This window comes from Rousettus aegyptiacus, unplaced genomic scaffold (genome assembly GCF_014176215.1).
Source record: "Rousettus aegyptiacus isolate mRouAeg1 unplaced genomic scaffold, mRouAeg1.p scaffold_m13_p_1, whole genome shotgun sequence".
Classification (NCBI taxonomy): domain Eukaryota; kingdom Metazoa; phylum Chordata; class Mammalia; order Chiroptera; family Pteropodidae; genus Rousettus; species Rousettus aegyptiacus.
In genome coordinates, this window is record NW_023416284.1 from 5,553,031 (window position 1) to 5,571,573 (window position 18,543).

Sequence of the window (18,543 nt, forward strand, 5' to 3'; positions counted from 1 at the left end):
AGCGGGCAGCTTGGTGGAAGCAAAGTGTCTATTAGGCAGCCCAGTACGAATGTCAGTCAGGCAGCTGGACAGAGTGGAACTCAGGGGAGAGATTTTGGCCACAGATATGTACTTGGCAGTCAGCGTTTAGAGCCCTGGGACTGTATGAGGGCCCCTAGGGAAGGAGGGTTGACGGAGCAGAGGACTCAGCTCTGAGCCCTGCAGCTCTACACTTTTTAAAGGGAATCTGAGGAGGCAGCTAATGAACCTGAGAAAGAGCTTCCGGTGAGGCAAGAGGAAAACTAGGGGAGTGTGGTCTCATGGAAGCCGATTGGGGGAAAATGTTTCAAAAACACGGAAGCACTCCACTGAATGCTAAGAGAAGATGAATGAATATTGAAGCCAGAAATGGAACTGGTTGGTCTTGGCCAAGTGGAGGTTGTCGGTGACCCTGACGAGAGAATTTTCTCAGAATGGTACAGACAGGCCAGGCTGGATTGAGGAGTAAGGGAGGGAGTGAGAATAATAAACAAAGCTAACTCTTTTGAGAGTTTTGCTCTCAAGGGAAGCAAAGAAGGGAGGCATAGCCCAAAGGAGAAGTAGGGTTAGGGTAGGGATTTAGAGCAGATATGTGTCCAGCGGGGAAGGAGAAAATGATGCCGCAGAGGAAAGGGTATAAGACCTGGACCAAAGTCCTTAAAAAGGAAGGCGGAGAAGGAATCCAGAGGTAGGTGAAGGGCTGGCTTTTAATGGCAGTAGAGAAAACAGAGTATATTTACAGATGTAGGGCTGTTTTGTAGAACCAAAGGAAGATAAATTTTGATCCAGTGAACTCTCTATGTTCTGGCTTGAATAGAACCTATCCTAAAAGATTATATATTCTACTAAGGAACAAAAAGAACAAACTAATCAAAAACAGACTCACAAATATAGTGGACAATTTGGTGACAGACAGAGGGGAGAGGGGTTGGGAGGCTGGGAGAATGGGGTGAAGGGTTAAAGAAGTACAAATTAGTAGTTGATAGTTGGGCACGGTGAGCATGGCAGAGGGAATACAGTTAGCATTAATATGATGGCTAAGTGGAGGGCCAGGGGAGGGAGGGAGCAATTGCAGGGATCGTTTTATGAACATTATAGATGTCTAACCAATATACTATATACTTGAAACTATTTTAAAGAAATAAATTTATTTTAAAAAAAGATTATAAGTTCTGGAATTCATTTTACTAATGTCTTTTAATTGATGAAGTGATTTTCAAAAAATTTTTGAGTAATAAAAAGCCACACACTTCTCTTTTGTACAATAATAAAATCTGCCCGAGTATACTTTATTTTCGGTCTCACATTTTAATTTGTTCTATGGTCTCCTCCTTTATCTGCTGCTAGTATTAACAAATATTTTTGTTCACTGCCAGGTAATTCTAAGAATTAATTTGTCCTGGGCCCTGATGCTTGGTAGTCCCCAAGGAAGGCAGATTATTTTGCATGGTCCAAAGCAGGTAATGTAATGCTCGAATGGAAGAAACTGAACAAAACAATGAAAACATGGGCTAAGCGTCATGGACACCTCCGAGACTCTATTATTTATGATATTGTGGGAAAACGTCCTCTAATGGAAGCGGTAGAAACTCCAGCACTTAGGTTCAAACACATATGTAAAAGGCACTAGAAGGTATTAAAGGGATTCATTGTAAAAGATACTGAGAAGTGCAGTACACGATCAAAGAGACCTCATTTCTAATTTTGGCGATTTTATAAAATTATGTTATCTTTGCAAAAAGAGTAGTTTAGAATTGAAGAAAAAGAAAGGGAATGGAGTTCCATGTAAATGGTAAAGACATCCATGTATCTTAGTTTTAAAATAGTGAGATGGCTTCAAAAAATCAACTCTATGTCAGAAAACCCAAATGTCATAGATCATAAAAGGTTAATGCTAGATAAGACATGGAATTTATGGTGAAGAAAATACTGTGGCATAATCTGCACTACTCGGCAAATGAATATTCAATCAGTATTTTATCTTACACTTTTTGAATAATCACTGGGTGCTAGATATTGTAAATAGACAGAGATATTTGTATGATAGAGAAAAAATTCAGGAGTGGTATTAGTTTCGGAGGTAATTAGGATTAGATGAAATCATGGGGTGGAGCACTTATGAATGAGATTAGTACCTTTATTAGAGGTACTGGAGAGCTTGCTTCCAATCTCTGTCCTCAGTCTGTGTGACTGAGAAGTCACACTCTGCTCTCAGTCACAAAGAGAAGAAGCTGGAAGTCTGTAACCTGGAAGAGGGTGCTCACCAGATCAGACCATGCTGGCACCCTGATCTTGGACTTCCAGCCTCCAGAACTGAGAAATAGATTTGTTTTGTTTCTAAGCTAACCAGTCTATGGTGTTCTATTATAGCAGCTCAAACTGACTAAGAAAAATATTAAATAATTAAATATGCCTTGTAAAAGTGAATCTACTACATCAGAAGCACAAGCAACAAAAGAAAAATAAATGAAACTACATTAAAATAAAAAAAAATATTGTGCTGCAAATGATACCATCAAGAAAGTGAAAAGACAACCCACGGAGTAGGTAAAAATATTTGCAAATTATATATTTGATAAGAGAATCGTAACCAGAATATATAAAGAACTCTTACAACTCAACAGTAAAAGGATAAATAATTCAATTCAAAATGAAAGACTTGAATAGATATTTGTCTAAAGATGAACAAATGGCTAATAAACACATGAACGAATGTTCAACATCAGCAGTCCTTAGAGAAAAGAAAAACAAAATCGTGATGAGATACCACTTCACATCCGTTCGTGTGGCTATCATTAAAAAAGACGAACAATAACAAGTGCTGGTGAGGATGTGAAAAAATTGGAACCTTTATACATTGCTGGTGGGAATGTAAAATGATGCAGCTGCTTTGGAAAACAGATTGTCATGTCGCTCCAAAAGTTAAACATATCATTTAGTAATTCTCCTTCTAGGTATATACCCAAGAGAACTTAAACCATATGTCCACACAAAAACTTGTACATAATTGTTTACAGCAGCATTACTCATAATAGCCCAAAGATGGAAACAACCCAAATGTCCATTAACTGCTGAATCGGTAAACAAAATGTGATATAGCCACACAGTGGGATTATTTGGCTTTGTATGGAAATAAGTACTGACAAATGCTGCACCATGGGTAAACCATGAAATCATGCTAAGTGAAAGTGGCCAGACACAAAAGGTCATTTGGTGTGGGATTCCACTGATGTGAAATGTCCAGTATAGGTAAATCTGCAGAGACAGAAAGTAGATTAGTGGTTGTCCAGAGGGAGGGGAGGGGAGGATGGGGAGCGACTGTTAATCGTTTTGCAGTTTATTTGGAGGGTGACAAAAATGTTCTGGAGTAAGTGATGATGGTTGAACAACGTTGTGAATACACTGACCATTGTAGGCTTTACATGGGTGAATTGTATGGTATGTGAATTATATAGCAGTCATGATGTTTAACAAAAGAAGTGAAAATATGAATATCGGTGTCACCAGGAGTCCAAACTTAGGCTCACACAGAATTCCTTTCCTGGAGAGCAGATAACATGCAAAGCCAGCAGTGGTCTAATTTTACTCACAAATTCCCTACATATCTGTCAGGTTACTATTTTAAGCAAGTACCAAAAAAAAAAATTCTCTTTTAATTCTGGAACGTAATCTTTAAGATTATGGTCCAGTTAACCATCCAAAACAGTATATTCTTTGTATGTAGCAAGATCAGGAATTATATGATACTTTTATGTTGACCTTTAATTTATATATTTGTATTTGTCAGAGAACAGATTGGTCTTTGTGAGTGGCGGGGGTGGGGGATGACATGGGTGAAGATGATCAAAAGTACAAACTTCCGGTTGTAAGATAAATCCTGGAGATGTAATGTACAGTATGGGGACTATACCTAACTATAGTGTATTAAATATTTGAAAGTTGCTAAGATAATAATTCTTTGTTCTCAGCACAAAAAATAAATTGTAACCACGTATGATGTTAAACTTACGTGGTAATCATTTCGTAATATCATATACGAATATCAAATCGTTATGTTGTACACCTAAAACTAAAATATGTCAGTTACTTCTCAATTAAAAAAATGTGTATTCTCGTCTAGGTGAGGTTGTTGTTTCATTGACTCCAAAACTCTTCCCTGTGCATGTGTACCCACTTTAGTTTTCTGGGCCTTATGCATTTACACTTTCATAGCTTCACCATCACTTTGGAACACACTTTTTAAAGTGACCCCTATCAAAAACTCTAAAAAACCAAAGGAACATAAATGAATGAAGTTCTACTTGTGTTACTTTACTTCCAAATGGGCTTTCCTTGCGGGGGTGGGAGTGTCGAGGTTTTGCAGAACGTGAGCCGTCAGTATGTCAGAGAACGCTCCCTCCAGAAAGGAGTCGTTTTCCGTTTCTATTACTTCATTTCGGCGGCATCGCGGAGAGTCGAGCCGTTCGTGAGTCACTAAAAAGCAAGGGCCTGGGAACAACGGAGAGGCCCCGCGGGCCGGGTCGCGGACGGACGTCCCCTTTCGGCCCAGCAGCCTGGCGTCAGGCGTTGCCTCGAGGCCTCAGCGCTCGCACGCCGGACCTGGCCTCCCGCGAGCCTACCTGCACCCAGCCTGCCGCGCCCGCCCCCCTCGCGGCGTCGCCACGGCACCGCGCCGCCCCGCGCACCGCCCGCCCACAGCCCGCTGGCGCAGACGCAGACGAGAGGAAATCGGCGCCGCGACGCTTGCGGCCCATTGGCTGCTTCATCCTGGGCGAGAAGCCCCGCCTCTTTGGCGGGGGGATCACGTGATCCTTTCAAAGATGGCCGCTCTGTTGTTTTGATGAATAATACTTGGTGGGGCGAGGGGGTAAGAGTAGGGGTGGAGGGGTAGGAGGATTTACTCTTCCAGCCCGAGCATCTCGAGTCCCGGCCTCCCCCTCCCCCCTGCCCGGGTTCCGGCGTGGAGGCGGGGCGTGGCCGGCCTGCTTTGGGAGGGGAGGGGCTTCCCCCTTCAGTGCTGGCTCTGCCTGGGCGGCTCTGGGGTCGCCTTACCTCGGGGCATCCACTCTAGCAATCGAACAGTTCCCGCCGGGGGCAAAGGGTAGGAAGGAGAGCAGGATCTGCTGGAGAAAGCACAGCTGCCGCGCCACCACCACGAAGACACAGCAGGCTTGAGGCACGACACGAGCCGGAGACCGAGCTCCCTAGTCTGGGTAACCTGGGAAGCAGAGGGTAGTAAGTGGCGCCTTAAGATAACCCTGTAGCAGCAGCAGTGGCGGCCAAAGGAGCCTGCTCAGGGTACAGGCAGCTGTAGGAGTCTCTAGGGCGATTGGAGTGACCGACGCCAAGGCAGTTCAGTGCCTCTCGTGTTCTTATTTTTTAACCTCTGACTATGCAATTCTGAAACCTCCCCCATTCGGGGGACCAGACAGCTCGATAGACACCTTCCACTCTCCTCCCGCCCTGGTCTCAAGAACAGAAGGATCTCTCCCTAACGCCTTTCACCATTAAGAGGAAAGCGATGGAGGAGCTGAGCGCTGATGAGGTGAGGAGGCTGGGGGACACCTTGGGACATTAGTTGGCAACTCTTTGGCGCTTTGGATAGGGATGATACTGCGCCAATGGTGCCTGGTCTGGAGATGACATTTTCCAATAAAATGAGTCCCTGAGAGGGTCTCGGTTGTATTCTCCTTTATTCTCTTGCCTTCTTTCTTCGTTCTGAACTCTATTTGCTTCTTTTCGAGGCTTTTAGGGTCTGAAGAAGAGAGCATATTGAGGCATTCATTCTTTAGAGTATTTAAGCAAGAAGGTCTAGATTTACATCAAGTTAAATGTGTGTGCGCGCCTGCGTGCGCTCGCGCCTTACTGCAGAGATTTAAAGAATTTCAGATGGAATCAATGTATAGATGTATTTTTTAAGGGAAGTATTCGAAAACCTAAGTATATTTGACTATTTAATTGTATAAATTGACTATACATACGTTTGTGTTTGGAGGTGGCCTACAGACAGTCTTTGATATTTAATAAAATATGTTATTCTCAATCGCTTAGTGAATTCCAGTTAAATGCTAGTAATTTAACAGACCACTAATGATATTTGGCATACTTCTCTTTAATTCTGTCCTTTTCTAGTTCTTTTCCCCTTCAAACTTGTGTTTTGCTGTAGCAGATGTGGAACAAGCAAATGGAAGCAAATGACTTTGGAAATTCCTACCCCCGCCCCCCATCATTTCTGAAGGGAGTCTTACAGCTCCCTTCCTTGATGTTTTATTGATTATTTAATAAGATTGTCATAAAAACAGTGGCAGTTAGGGTACAAAGAATTTCCTGTGATTCTACTGACTTTTCTCTTCCTTTTTACAAATTGGGAGCTTACCTCCCAGGACCCCTGCTTGGCCTCGCTCTCTTCCACCTACTTCCTCATTTCTTTCACTGGTTCATATAAAACTTTCCTACAGTATTATGTAAGTAGTCATCCATCAGGTTGGTTATACTCTAAAGCGTCCATGCTTGAGTTTTAGCTACAGAGTAATGAGTATGTTTACTTAGGGACTCAAAGTCTCTAGGGATGGTGCATGCAAGTGGTGGGTTAAGGGTCAGGTAGGAAAGGAAGCAAATAATTTTGTTGGTTGTGATACTTGGCCGTTTGGAAAGTCAGGATTGCCCATTCTGTGTTACTGACTTTGTTTTCTCAAATAAATCAGGAATGTAATCTCAAATTAGAAGAATATTGAGGTTTTTTTCATTCAGGTAGGAACTGTTTGAGTTACTCTGAGAGACAGTTCATTTTATGTAGTTTTTAAAGTGTCTCCCCCCCACCTTTTCCTTCATTAATCTAATAGGTAATTTCTCTTAAGGGAAAGAGTATGTTTTTTAGTAGTCCTTTATTTTTTTGACGTTCTCCAAATTGTCCCTGATTTAGAAATTTTTACATACTTGAGTTTTCCCCCAAGAAATTGTTTTCAGACCAATAAAGCATACAGATCAGTTAAAGATACTGTATATTTGAACTGTGACTCTTCACTTCAGACCTTGAGGAAGGTGTTTTTTTTAATGACTATATAAGAAACAAATGTAATTGTTATGGAGCAGATAGAAAAACATTTTTCAAGGTCAACAGAATAGTAAAATAAATGTGAAAATAGAATTCACTAATATGAGATCAATATAAAATGATGTTCAACAGATGAACACAAAGAGACAGACAGTTCAATAACTGATAATTTTACTCTCTGCAGAACCTAGAACAAATTTTTTTGAGGGAAAAATCTCTCTAAGTTTTAATTTTTAATTCATTTCCTTTAATTCTGGTATTAGGTGAGCAGTCATCAACAGAGACATTTCCAAAGCTTTTGCCTTTGTATTGTTACTCCACTGGTGGAAACCTGTGTCGCAGATAAATAATAGGTGACATTCATTTGGTTAGAAAATGAGATATGTATGTTACTGAAAATTCAGACATTACATCTCAGGGTGAAAACAAGCAAGACGGTGATCTTTCAATGTAAATAGGCAATTAGGTAAGGCAGAGTTTCCTGTTTTAACAGAATGAAAATGTATGAGAGTCCAGGCCGTGAAAAATGGAGGCAGGTAGAACCAGACTAGTAGCGCTAGAGGATTTTCCATTCTGGCCACTTTTTGATCTCTCTCATAGATCACCTCGAATCCTTGTGGTTTTCTTCTCTTGTACTTTTTAAGTTGAGAACTTCATTAAAGTCATCGCCATTTATTATTCGTTTGGCGCATTATAGTGAGTTCATTGCTCTCTAGAGCAGATACATGACTAAGTTCATTCTCTTCAGGAACCTACATTCCAAAGCATCATTATTTACAGTATATTCATTCCATATCCTGCTCATGAGTTGTTTTTCATGTGATGCTGTGAGCAGGGCAGGTATTTTACACTGTTTTGCCACTGCGGTGATGACATTGCATTGAAATGATTTTGCTAAATCTTCCTTATGACCTAGTTCATCTTCAAGATGGCTGGCTGGGATTCAGGGTGTGGTCAAGGTTTCAGAAGAGTGTTAAATCTTTCTTCTCAAATGTGGAATACGTGACCTTGGACTTTCTGGTCATGTTCTTTAAATGGAGAGGGGCTGATGTTTATTAATGACTTTAGAAGCCTGCTCTGTGCCAGGCACTTGACAGCTATTGTCTTATTTGAAAAAATGGTACAATCAAGAGGTTCTTCAATTTTCCTTACTTTGTAGATGAGGCAACTGAGATTTAGGTTAAGTAATTTGTCCATAGTGGCCTGGCTTAGAAGTGACACTTGGAATTCAAACCCAGGGTTCCTGATCTAAAAACTCTTTTTATTACATTTTATTGCTTAACAACTGGCAGTAAATTCACCACAGCTTCTATATAAGTATCCTACTAACATGCTTGATGTGCATAGTTTTTCTATAGAAGTGTTGTTTTTCATGAATGTATTCATGATGTAATCAAGTTTACAGCCTTTTTTGGTCCTGACTCATCACACCCTTCCAAAACTGTTCACTCAACAGGCATTTTTAAAAAAAGATGCTGTGTATCCCCAGCAATGTGTTAGGTAGGTTAGGAGAAAGACAGCCCTTTTTCTTAAAGAAATTATACTACAACTGGGGGAGGGGGTGAAGATAGAGATGGACAGGAGTCCAACAGTAACTTACAGGATGCTTAGAACTGTTGTGGAGGTATGCACAAGACGTTAAGGAAAGCAAGGAGGGACCCCTGCGGGGGTAGTGTCTTAGTGGAGACTTTCAAGAAAAAATGATGTTTGTGGTGAACAGTAGTTGCTAGGAGAAGGACTCTTGGAATTGGCTGTGAGTCTGGGGAGCTCAGGAAAGAAGAAATATGGGACTGGAGACAGGATTTTGCCTGGGGGAGCCGAGTCTTAGAGGGTTTTCAGAAATGCTTGGAGTTTGGACTTTCCCAGTAAGACTGTTAAGAGGCCTTTATGGGATCTTAAGGGATTAGAAAGATGGTTGGCAAGGACGTAGAAGGTGGCTGCAGGTTGGGAGACAAATTAGGAGGCTGTCGTTGCTATGCAGAAGTGTGTCCGAAGTAAGGTGCTGGCAGTGGGGACGGAGGAGGGCAGACACCAGAAATCTAGTATCTAAGTTAAGCCACTTCTGATGATGAGTTTGATGTGAAGGAGGTGGAGGTGGGAGAGAAGCAAAGAAAAACTGAGTCCTTCGTTTCTCGCTTGGGAGAAAGATGGACTGGGGGAAGGATAAGGAATTCCAGACAAGGAGCAGATATGGGAGAGAACGAGGAATTCTTTTGGACCACTGAAAGATGAACCAACATAGAGACCCCCCACTCCTGGCCTTTCTATTCTAACATCTCCATCTCTTTGACCTTTTCTTCCTTTGTAACAAGCCCCAGAAGCTAAGCTCACTTTCCTCCCTGATAGATGATTGCACCATGCACTTTAAAACCAGGATACTTCTTCCTCAAGCATGGTAGGAGGGTGACATGTAGCCTCCCAGGCCCCTTCTCCACTCCTGTTGTTCATTTTAGCAAGAGACAGAGAATGACAATGATATCAGCTGACATTTATTGAGCTCTTAATATGTGCTTGCTCTGTAAGGTTGGTATTATTCCCATTTTACGGATAAAATTGAGGCTGATAGAAATGGAGTAATTTGCCGAGAGGCACACGACTAGTAGGCAGTAACCCTGGATGCTGATCCAGGGACTGACTGGTTCCCTCGTTCTTAATGCCTTTGCTGAGCTACCTCCAAACAAATAACCTGAGCGCGCTGCAGCATTTATAGCGTTTGTATTGTTCCTTTTGAGATGCGGAGTGGAAGCCCTAGTGTTGCCAAGAGCGGATGTCATGGAGTGGCCCTCTGCTCTTGTCAGGGAGAGGATGAATGGAAAGGCTTCTGATGGGCCCTTGGGCCTCAGGCCTTTGCTCCGAGCAGAGCGCGTTTCTCACGGAGGTGCTTTCACTGTGTCTGGGGTGGAGACGTCTTCCTGTAAGTAGCTCATTCGATGACATTTATTGTTTACGTGCTGCGCGTCAGACACCACATGAGCCTGTCTTGCATGGAGCATCGTTCTAGTGGGAGGAGACTTGATAAACATATACTATACACACAAGGTGTCATTTGATAAGGCTATGAAGGAAAATAAAGTAGGCCGAAGAGGTGGAGCGCCACGGGCTGTGTGGCGTGTGTGCAGTTTTAGGAAGTGGCTTTCGAATAGAAATTTACAGTTACAGGGAGCAGCAGGAACCGGGGTACATCGTTCATCTGCTCCGGGAACAGCAAGGAGACAAGCGTGGTGGTAGGAATCGAAGTTACGCATTGTCAGTAAATCTTACCGAGTTCTTGTAACTGGGTTTCAGGAGGTTCTGAAACAACCCCTGCTCTTTTTTTTTACCCCCCCACATTTTAACATCTTTGAAATTGGGATGCTTCTTATAATAGCGTGATCACCACTGGCCAGGCGGCAGTTATGACACACTCGTCGTTCCTTGTTTACGTGGGAACCTGGTTACACCTGTTCATATTATTGCCCCTTCAGTTGAGTGTTAATTTTTGTTGCCGTTTTAAATGCTTTTGAGTAAATTAATTACGCTTTGATCAGCAATGAAAGCAAATGTTAGTTTGTATGCAGAGAGGAATGGAAACATTAATATTAATATTAATAAAGAAAATGTTTGTTGTCGGAGGAATGACCACAATTCCATATTTTATTGCACAGCAACAACTGAGCGCATTAGGGAGCTTTAGACAGGCAGAGATCCACAAATCTCTGCAGCCGTTGTCACATTTTGAAATTGAACATACAATTAGAAGGATTGCCTTTCGTGCCCAAGCAATTTAACTGGTCGAAGACACTTCCCGTTCCTCAGAAGTTTGAAAGCAGTGAGAGGCTGATGTAACTGATTACTACTCCGTCCCTATCTATTGTTAGTGTGTTTTACTGTGGTTTCATGGGCAGTATGTTTTTTCTTGATGGTACAAAAAAGAATGGCACAGGTTATAATCAGTGTCACCTTATGTTGATGACATACAGTATATGCCTAGCATCGTTCTAGACCATGAAGATTTACCCGTGAACAATACGGGCAGAGACCCCTGCCTTCATGGGGCTGCCGTTCTGATTTACGTTTTAAAGGAATCCTCCTGGCTGCTGCGAAGACCAGAAATAAAGGGGGAAACCAAGAAAGGTTAAGAGGCCAATATGGGAGCCCCAGGACCGGGGTTCTGGTGGAGAGGGTGAGAGAGGGTGAGATAGCGGTGATCAGGTACTTTGTGGGTGGAGCCAGAGGGTGGGTGATGGGGCGGGGGTGGGGTGCGAAAGACTGGAGAATGGCCATGTGAGTCCATGTGAGTTGAGATGCTGCGTGGACCACTGCAGCTGAGAGACGTGGAATAGCAGCTGCTCTACCTAGATAGATGTTGGTTTCTCTTTAAATAGAAGTCCGGGTAGGAGGCCGGGGCTGCTGTGGCAGCTCTGTGCTCATTAGGGGCCAGGTGCCTCTGTCTTACTGTACCCACTTTCCTAATATACAGCTGCCATCTTTGGTCCGTGTGTGTCTGCATTCTAGCCAGAGGGAAGAGAGGAGAGGAGAGGAAGTCATGCTCCTTCTCTTTAATGGCACAGCTTGGAATTTGCACGGGTCACTTCTGCTCACCTCCCACTGGCCAGAACCTAAGTTGCATGGCCACAGCTACGTGCCAGGAAGCCAAGAAATGTGGTTTTTACCGGATAGCCACGTTCAGCCAAGTTTCCTTATGTTAGAAGGGGAGCACAGACTGGACCTTTAGCAAACTCTTCTTCCCAAATCTAAAACACACCGTTCACCTTCCCAAAGGAGGTGACCCTCAGTCGACTTCAGAGGCCGGAATCTCTGGGCAATGTCCAGTCCAGGAACCTCTAGATTAAAATACAAGCTGCCCAGTGCTCCCCATTCCCAGGGTCTGCAGTGGATTAGGAGAGGGTGACGGAAATTAAAACTCAGCTCCATTCAGGAAAAGGATGACTGGGCACGTGGACCCCTCACTGGTCCGGAGCCATCGTTAGCTCCTGCCAGGCCATGTCGTGGGGGCTCCCTGCCTTGTCAGTGCTGGCAGTCCCTGACCGAGCCCACTTGGCAGCCGCTCTGTCTGCTGTGTTGGAGGAACTCCAGTGTCCTTTGCCCTGTGTTGTCATTTTTCAGTGTCTCTTTTCCTCTGGGGCCAGGTCTTGGGAGAATCCCCCTTTCCTGGGCTGTTTCCTGCTGGGTCCTGAAGGAGCTGGCTTTTCGGCCCTACTCAGCCCCCTGGATTTCTAGGCTCTGAGTGAACTTAGTCTGCGGACTGTGGACCAGGCACACCTGTCTTCCTTTTTAACTCTGCATGCAAATCGGCAAGCTGCAGCTTGAGTCTGTCTCATTCTTGTGGAACTTCTTGCTTACAGTGGCAGGAAGCCAATAAACACCCAAATTCTGAACCGTTCAACCAGTTCCCCTAGAACCACAGGCCACGTTGGCACGCAGCCTGTTTTCGAAGGTGCCATGGGTTTTATCAAATGTTTTACTGTGGCCTAACAGGGGTTACCATCCTCCCATCCTGTAATATCTCTGCCTGTGCCGAGCCCTAGGCCATTGACGCACATTTATCTTCTATGACGGGGTGATTTCTTCCAGCTTCCAAATTCTGTATATTTGTTAGGATATTGGTTTGGCGGCTGCAGCCAAGAAATGCAACATAATAATAGCTTAAACAGGCTGGAAGCTTACTTTTCATTAAGTAAAAATCTGGATAGGGGGTTGAGAGTTGGTTCAGTAATTCCATGGTTACCGGGGAGCTAGACTTACTGTGTTCTGTGCGCTCTCATCCTCAGTGCGAGGCGTCTAGCGGGTAGTCCCAGATGCTGCTCTACATCCTCCAAGCACGTCTTCGTTCCAGCCCTCAGGAAGACGCTAAAGGGGAAGGGGAGGGCGTGTTCCTGTCCCTTAAGGACAGGATCAGAAAGCACATATCACTGTTTACATCTCTTGGCTAGAACTTAATCACGCGGCCACAAGCAAATGTAAGAGCAGCTCCATGTATAGTAGCAGGCGGTTCGCCATCTCTGCCATCGTGATACCAAGAGCTTTAGCCTAAGCATCTTGAAAAATGGAGCTGGCATATACCGAGATGGGGAAAATTGAGAGAAGATTTGGAAGGAGAAATTAAATTGCCTGTTTTGATTATATTGTGATTATATTGCTTATTATTTATCCACGTGAAGACGTCAAGTAGCCTGTTGGATATACGTTGAGTTTGCAATTCAGGAAGGAGGACTGAGCCTCCAGTCACCCCAGAGGTGAGGAGATAAAGAGGAACGGATTTCTGGAAAGGCTCAGCAGAGGAGGCTGATGAGGGACAGCCACTGAGCTGGAACTCAGTCAAGAAAGCATGGAGTCCTGGCATCGGGAGGGGAGTGTTCAGCTCCCTTCCGTGTCAACAAGGAAATTAGAGGAGGATCAAGACTTGACAACGGAATTTGGCAACATGGAGGTCACTAGTGACCTTGACAAGTCCAATTTCAGTGCTGACTGGAGTAGGTTCAAGAGATAATGGGAAGAGAGAGTCGATAGCTTGGGAGTGAGGTGTAGGCTTCGGGGGACGGATATGGGGGAGCCATTGAGGATGATGGAAGCCATGGGCTTAATAAGTGAGAAGAAAATACTTGGTGAACATGTCCTTTAAAATTGTATCTTTACCATTCCCTGTTATTCCTTTATTCATTCAGTAAGTAGTCTTTCAGTATTTACTCTGTTCGTCACTTTCCTTGGAATAGGAAATAAAGGCATAGAGATGGATTTCTATATTATTCCTAACAGGACATTTTGGGCCTAAAGTGTCCCAGATATAAATTTTGAACCATAATCTGGCGCGCCCTTGATCAAATTCTAGTTACTTTTAATTTATTTTTATTATTTATTTTTGTAAGGTGAGGCAACCCTTGGTTGACCTCACAGATTGCAAGGACTTTGTCAGGTTACAGTCCCTTATTTTTTATTATTTATGCATACAGCACCTGGTCTTCCTTGGTGGTCTCCCATCCAAGTACTAACCAGGCCCGACCCTGCTTAGCTTCCGAGATCAGATGGGATCGGGGTTGTTCAGGATGGCTTGGCTGTAGACTAGAGACTTTTTAGAGTTTTAAAAACAAAACAAATCAACAAATAAACATGAGTGGCAAATGGATATGTGGTAAAAGATCTGAATATTATTAATTCTGTTTGTTGAATTTTAACAAACGTATGTGGGATGCTTACTCTGTGTTAGGTATGAGGCACATGAGGAAATAGCACCCTGAATATAGGACCCGGTCTTTACCTTCAGTGGGCTCACACACCAGTGAGGAGACAAGAAGACAGCCGGCTAGAATCCAGTGAACACGAAGATATTTTAAAAAGGGGAGCGTGGTTGACAGAGCAGCTAATTCTAACTGGGAAGGCAGGGAGGGGCTCTGGGAGGATTTGAGTTAGTCCTTAAAGATGATCAGGATCTTGACATTTAGAAAAATCTGTAATGAAGATAAACGTTTCAATTATGTCTTACTCTGGGTAAACTATTACATGTATTCTTTTGAAAATGAGAAATTCTGCAGATGATGAAAAACCTCTGATATTGGTGGGTGTTTGTTGCTCTGAAAAGTTTCGGGATACGATGATCAGGCACAGCCAAATGTGTGACCTCAGACTCTCCTCTACCAGTAAGAGTCAGCAGAAGCTGAAGGAGGATGGGGGGAGAAGGAGGAAGAACAGAAAAGGTATCCCCTTAAAAGCATCTGATACTAACCACACTGTGCTGGAACTGTCCCGAACTGTCTGCTACATCAGCTCCCGACTTTTCACTGTTTTTCATCCAGCTCTTGGCACAGGGCTTGGCACAGGGTGACCCACAGTAAATGTTTGTTGAATGCATGAATCGAATACAGTGTGTCTTTTTGTGACTCTTAATTCTTGTGTTACAATAGTTTTTTTTTTTTTTTTTTTTGCCCATTGCTACATAAAGTTGCATTAGTTAGATTAAGGTAGGCACTCGGAAGGAACCTATGTCAGAGTTCTAATTCAGAGTCAGATATCCCTGGGTTTTACTTGGACCGACAGTGGGATGATCCTAAGCAAAGCACTTACACTTTCTGAGCCTCAGTTTCCTTACTTACAAAACGGGGTTCCACACACCTGTATCATGGCATTGTTCTTAAGATTGTCTAGTAGCAGTGAACCATGAAGTCCCCGACACAGTGCTCTGGCGACGTGGACACCTGGGACATATTAGCTCTTTTCCAAAGTAAGATTGAATTGTACATAGAATTTTAGTTGGTGCCCATATAATACCTAACAAACCCTCTGCGTGGACTAATGCATTAAAGGCAGTGTCTTACTGGTTAGGGTGACAGGCGCCTGCTCGCGTGAGGGGTGCCGTTGGAATGAATCCTCACGCTCTCCCCCTCTACTTCCTAAAGTCTCTTCTCACGCAGGGCTCATCTTTCTATGAGCCACATCATTATCACTTGTCAGCCTCTTGCTTCCTTCTCCTAAAATGTGGAGTGACCAGGTGGTGGGAATGTCCTCAGGGGGTGAAGGTGGAAGCAGGAGGGAATTGGGCAGATGGGACCTGAGGAGTCCCAGGAGAAGATGCTGCATGCCAGAACTGACAAAACTCGGGTGACTCAGTTTACTCCAGTCAGATCACTTATTTTGTCTTCTGAAGGCACCGTCCCCTCCCTCCCCCCCTCAGGGCTGGCGAGGCGTGGGATTTCTGGGTCAGATGTCACTGTGTTAACTGCCCGCCATCTGCCATATCTTGAGCATCTTGTCCTCTTCCTGAAGACAGTAGTCAGGCTGCGCCAAGAGGTATCTTTCGGGTCTTAGTTTTGAGAAGTGCTCGGCCTTGACTTAATTAGCTTTATAATTAAACATTATGAAATGTATTCAATGCACATTGTTTATTTGGTCCCTGTCAGTGTTTGATATAGATTCCAGATGTGTACTAATGTCATGGTAATTAGTTAAATTTTCTGACTACATGAGGTAGCATTTTGCTTATGGACTTTTTTGGGAGCTGAACTAGGATTTTCAAGCAAATCATACTGAACACCCAACACCTGCCAGGCACTTATCTAGAATCATATCAGATCGGGGCCTTTCGTCAGACTCTGTGTCTATACCGGTCATCAGAGCGTGTGGCCTGCAGTCAGAAGTGCCCCACACTTGGCTGAATGCTCTGCCGTTGCTGTCCTGAAAGTCTTAGTGCCTTTTGAGCAAGAGGCCCTGCATTTTCACGTTCATGTGCGCCGGGCCCCGCAAATTCTGCAGCTGCCCCTGCTTGTCTCTGACTTTCTCTGTGCAGGTGGCTATGACCGGGCGGAATGTGACTAGATCCCACGATTAAGAAAACCACGTGCTTACTACTGTCTCTTTCACTCGTTCGCTTTTAAGTGACCAGAATACATTTTATGGAATAGCGTCAGGAGTAGCCGTTGCTGGGTCTCATCTAGGCTGTCTTGTCTGTTTAACCAAGTGGGATCAAAAATGAGAATGGGGACCGTACCATTTCTTTATGCCACTTGGGATGTTTTCGGTGAGGACATAAAATTGCAACTGCAGGAATCATTTTTTAAAGGCCAGATCCAGTTATATGATTCCACTGTCAAGATGATTCTTCGCTGCATAATGTTGGCTCTTGATCTTGGTGGTTTCTCCTGCTGCTAATTTCACAATCGGCTAACGGATCTGATGCTTTTTAGTAGCTGTGTTACATATTCATACTGTTTGGAGGAAACAGAGCCCTAGGCCAAGGGAAAACAGCATCTGGGCCTAAAAGGAGATGCAAAGGGCAAAAAGCTCAGGATATTTTTTCTTTAAAAGAGACTTTACTGTGTGTTAGGTGAACACTTTTCATTTGTTCAGCGGATATTTACGGAGTGCTGCCTGCAGTGGGCATTGTTACAATTGCTGGGGCTCTGGCAGTGGACACAATAGACCAAGTCTGTGTGTCCTGGGTGCTTATATTGTGTCTATTTCTAATGGTAGTGGACCCAGAAGTAGATTCCAATTCAGGTAGTGCATTGTAAGTGATGTTTATATTATCACCTTCTTCTAAATGGGGAAACCGAGGCTCAGAAAGGTAACACAGCTAGAAATGGGAGCAGCTGGAATTGTGACCCCTAAGAGCCTGACATGTAAAAACTTGAAGATGGGGCACTTGGTCCCTTATTTCACTTTCAAGTGGAATATATATTTTTTAATTACTCTATACATAGCTACAATGGAATATTACTCAGCTATAAAAACAATGAAATCTTACCAGTTGCAACAACATATATGGACCTAGAGGGTATTACGCTAAGTGAAATAAGTCAGACAGAGAAAGACAAATACCATATGATTTCACTTAAATGTGGAATCTAATGAACAAAATAAACAAACAAAACGAAAACCGAAGTACAAATTGGCAGTTACAAAATAGCCCTGGGGACGTAGGTGCGGCATGGGGACCGTGGTCAGTGGTGCTGCGGTGACTGTGTGGGCCTGCGTGGGTGCTGGGCTGGCCCGCGGGATCACTTCGTAAGTTGGTGGATGTCTGGTCGCTGTGCTGTACACCTGCAACAAAAATTAATATCGAATGTTGAGAAAAATTGCCCTGACGCCAAATGTTGATAAAGAGTATGGAATAAGTTTTTATTATTTTAAGACACTTATTCTAATTCAAAGTGATAATATGTTCACTGCCACGGGTGACTCAGGAAAGTACTTTTGGTAATTGAGCAGGTTTTGCCTTTGGTTCCAGCCTTCGCCGGCTGCTAGGATTGGTCAGGCATACTTAACGTTTTCTATACTATTGATCAGGCAAAGAGTGTCGATGTTAATTATTTTTTGTAGTAAGCGCTGGATTACACTGGAGTGTCGTAAGGGCCACCACCTTTTTTCCGCCTAAGGAATTAGAGTGTACCGTCTGTTTCTAATGGCACTAAAACCATTTCTTTGTCAAGGACCAGACTGCCGGGTTGAGGGTTGGCTAGTTTGAGGGTGTGAGTGTCCTATGGTAGGACATCAAAAGATGACTAGTTTGAAACTTGAGTATTTTGCTAGGGTTGCTGGAATTTGGCCTTTGTTAGAATTTCGAGAGAGATTCTCAACTAGAAAAGCTCTCGTGGAGGAAGGGAGGAAGATGACTTGCCTGGCCTGCATTCCTTCTGCTGGGAGGGGAGGAGGGGCAGGCCGCCGAGGGTATGCAGGCAGGTACAGGGAGGCGCCAGAGTGGAGGGGGCCCCGCACAGGGGCGGAACGTGGGACTGTCACACAGATGAAGGGTGACTACGAGCGGGCACGCCCAGACCAGGGCTCTCCCAAGGGTGAAAGGGGCGCTTACAACCTGGGGCGCTCTGGGCTGGGGGTCGTTTCAGATGGGCCCCCTGCTCAACACATTTGGTCCCCTGCTCGACGTGGTTATATTATCCTTTGGAGAAAAAATGCAGTAGAGAAATCCGGCTTTTTGTAACTTTGAGTGAACATCTTTTGAGCTGGGCGAGTAATCTGGAAAG

General features: G+C 43.9%; 1 protein-coding gene and 1 pseudogene across 4 annotated transcripts in view; one reads left to right on the top strand and one right to left on the bottom strand.

Annotated features, from left to right (window-relative positions):
- Nucleotides 1-4,833: 4,833 nt before the first annotated feature.
- The window catches only part of UBE4B (ubiquitination factor E4B), a 109,249-nt gene continuing 95,539 nt past the window's right edge, over nucleotides 4,834-18,543 (top strand). Inside the window, exons 1-2 of one of the 4 annotated variants that reach the window (XM_036228482.1) lie at nucleotides 4,843-5,563; nucleotides 9,805-9,986. In XM_036228482.1, coding sequence (XP_036084375.1) covers nucleotides 9,882-9,986 — 105 coding nt within the window. In that variant the 5' untranslated portion in view covers nucleotides 4,843-5,563; nucleotides 9,805-9,881. Of the gene's footprint in view, nucleotides 5,564-5,599; nucleotides 9,987-18,543 lie in introns of those variants that run through there. The other 3 variants (XM_016163591.2, XM_036228489.1, XM_036228481.1) reach the window with 3 other exon arrangements.
- LOC118606821 lies at nucleotides 14,014-14,132 on the bottom strand (annotated as a pseudogene).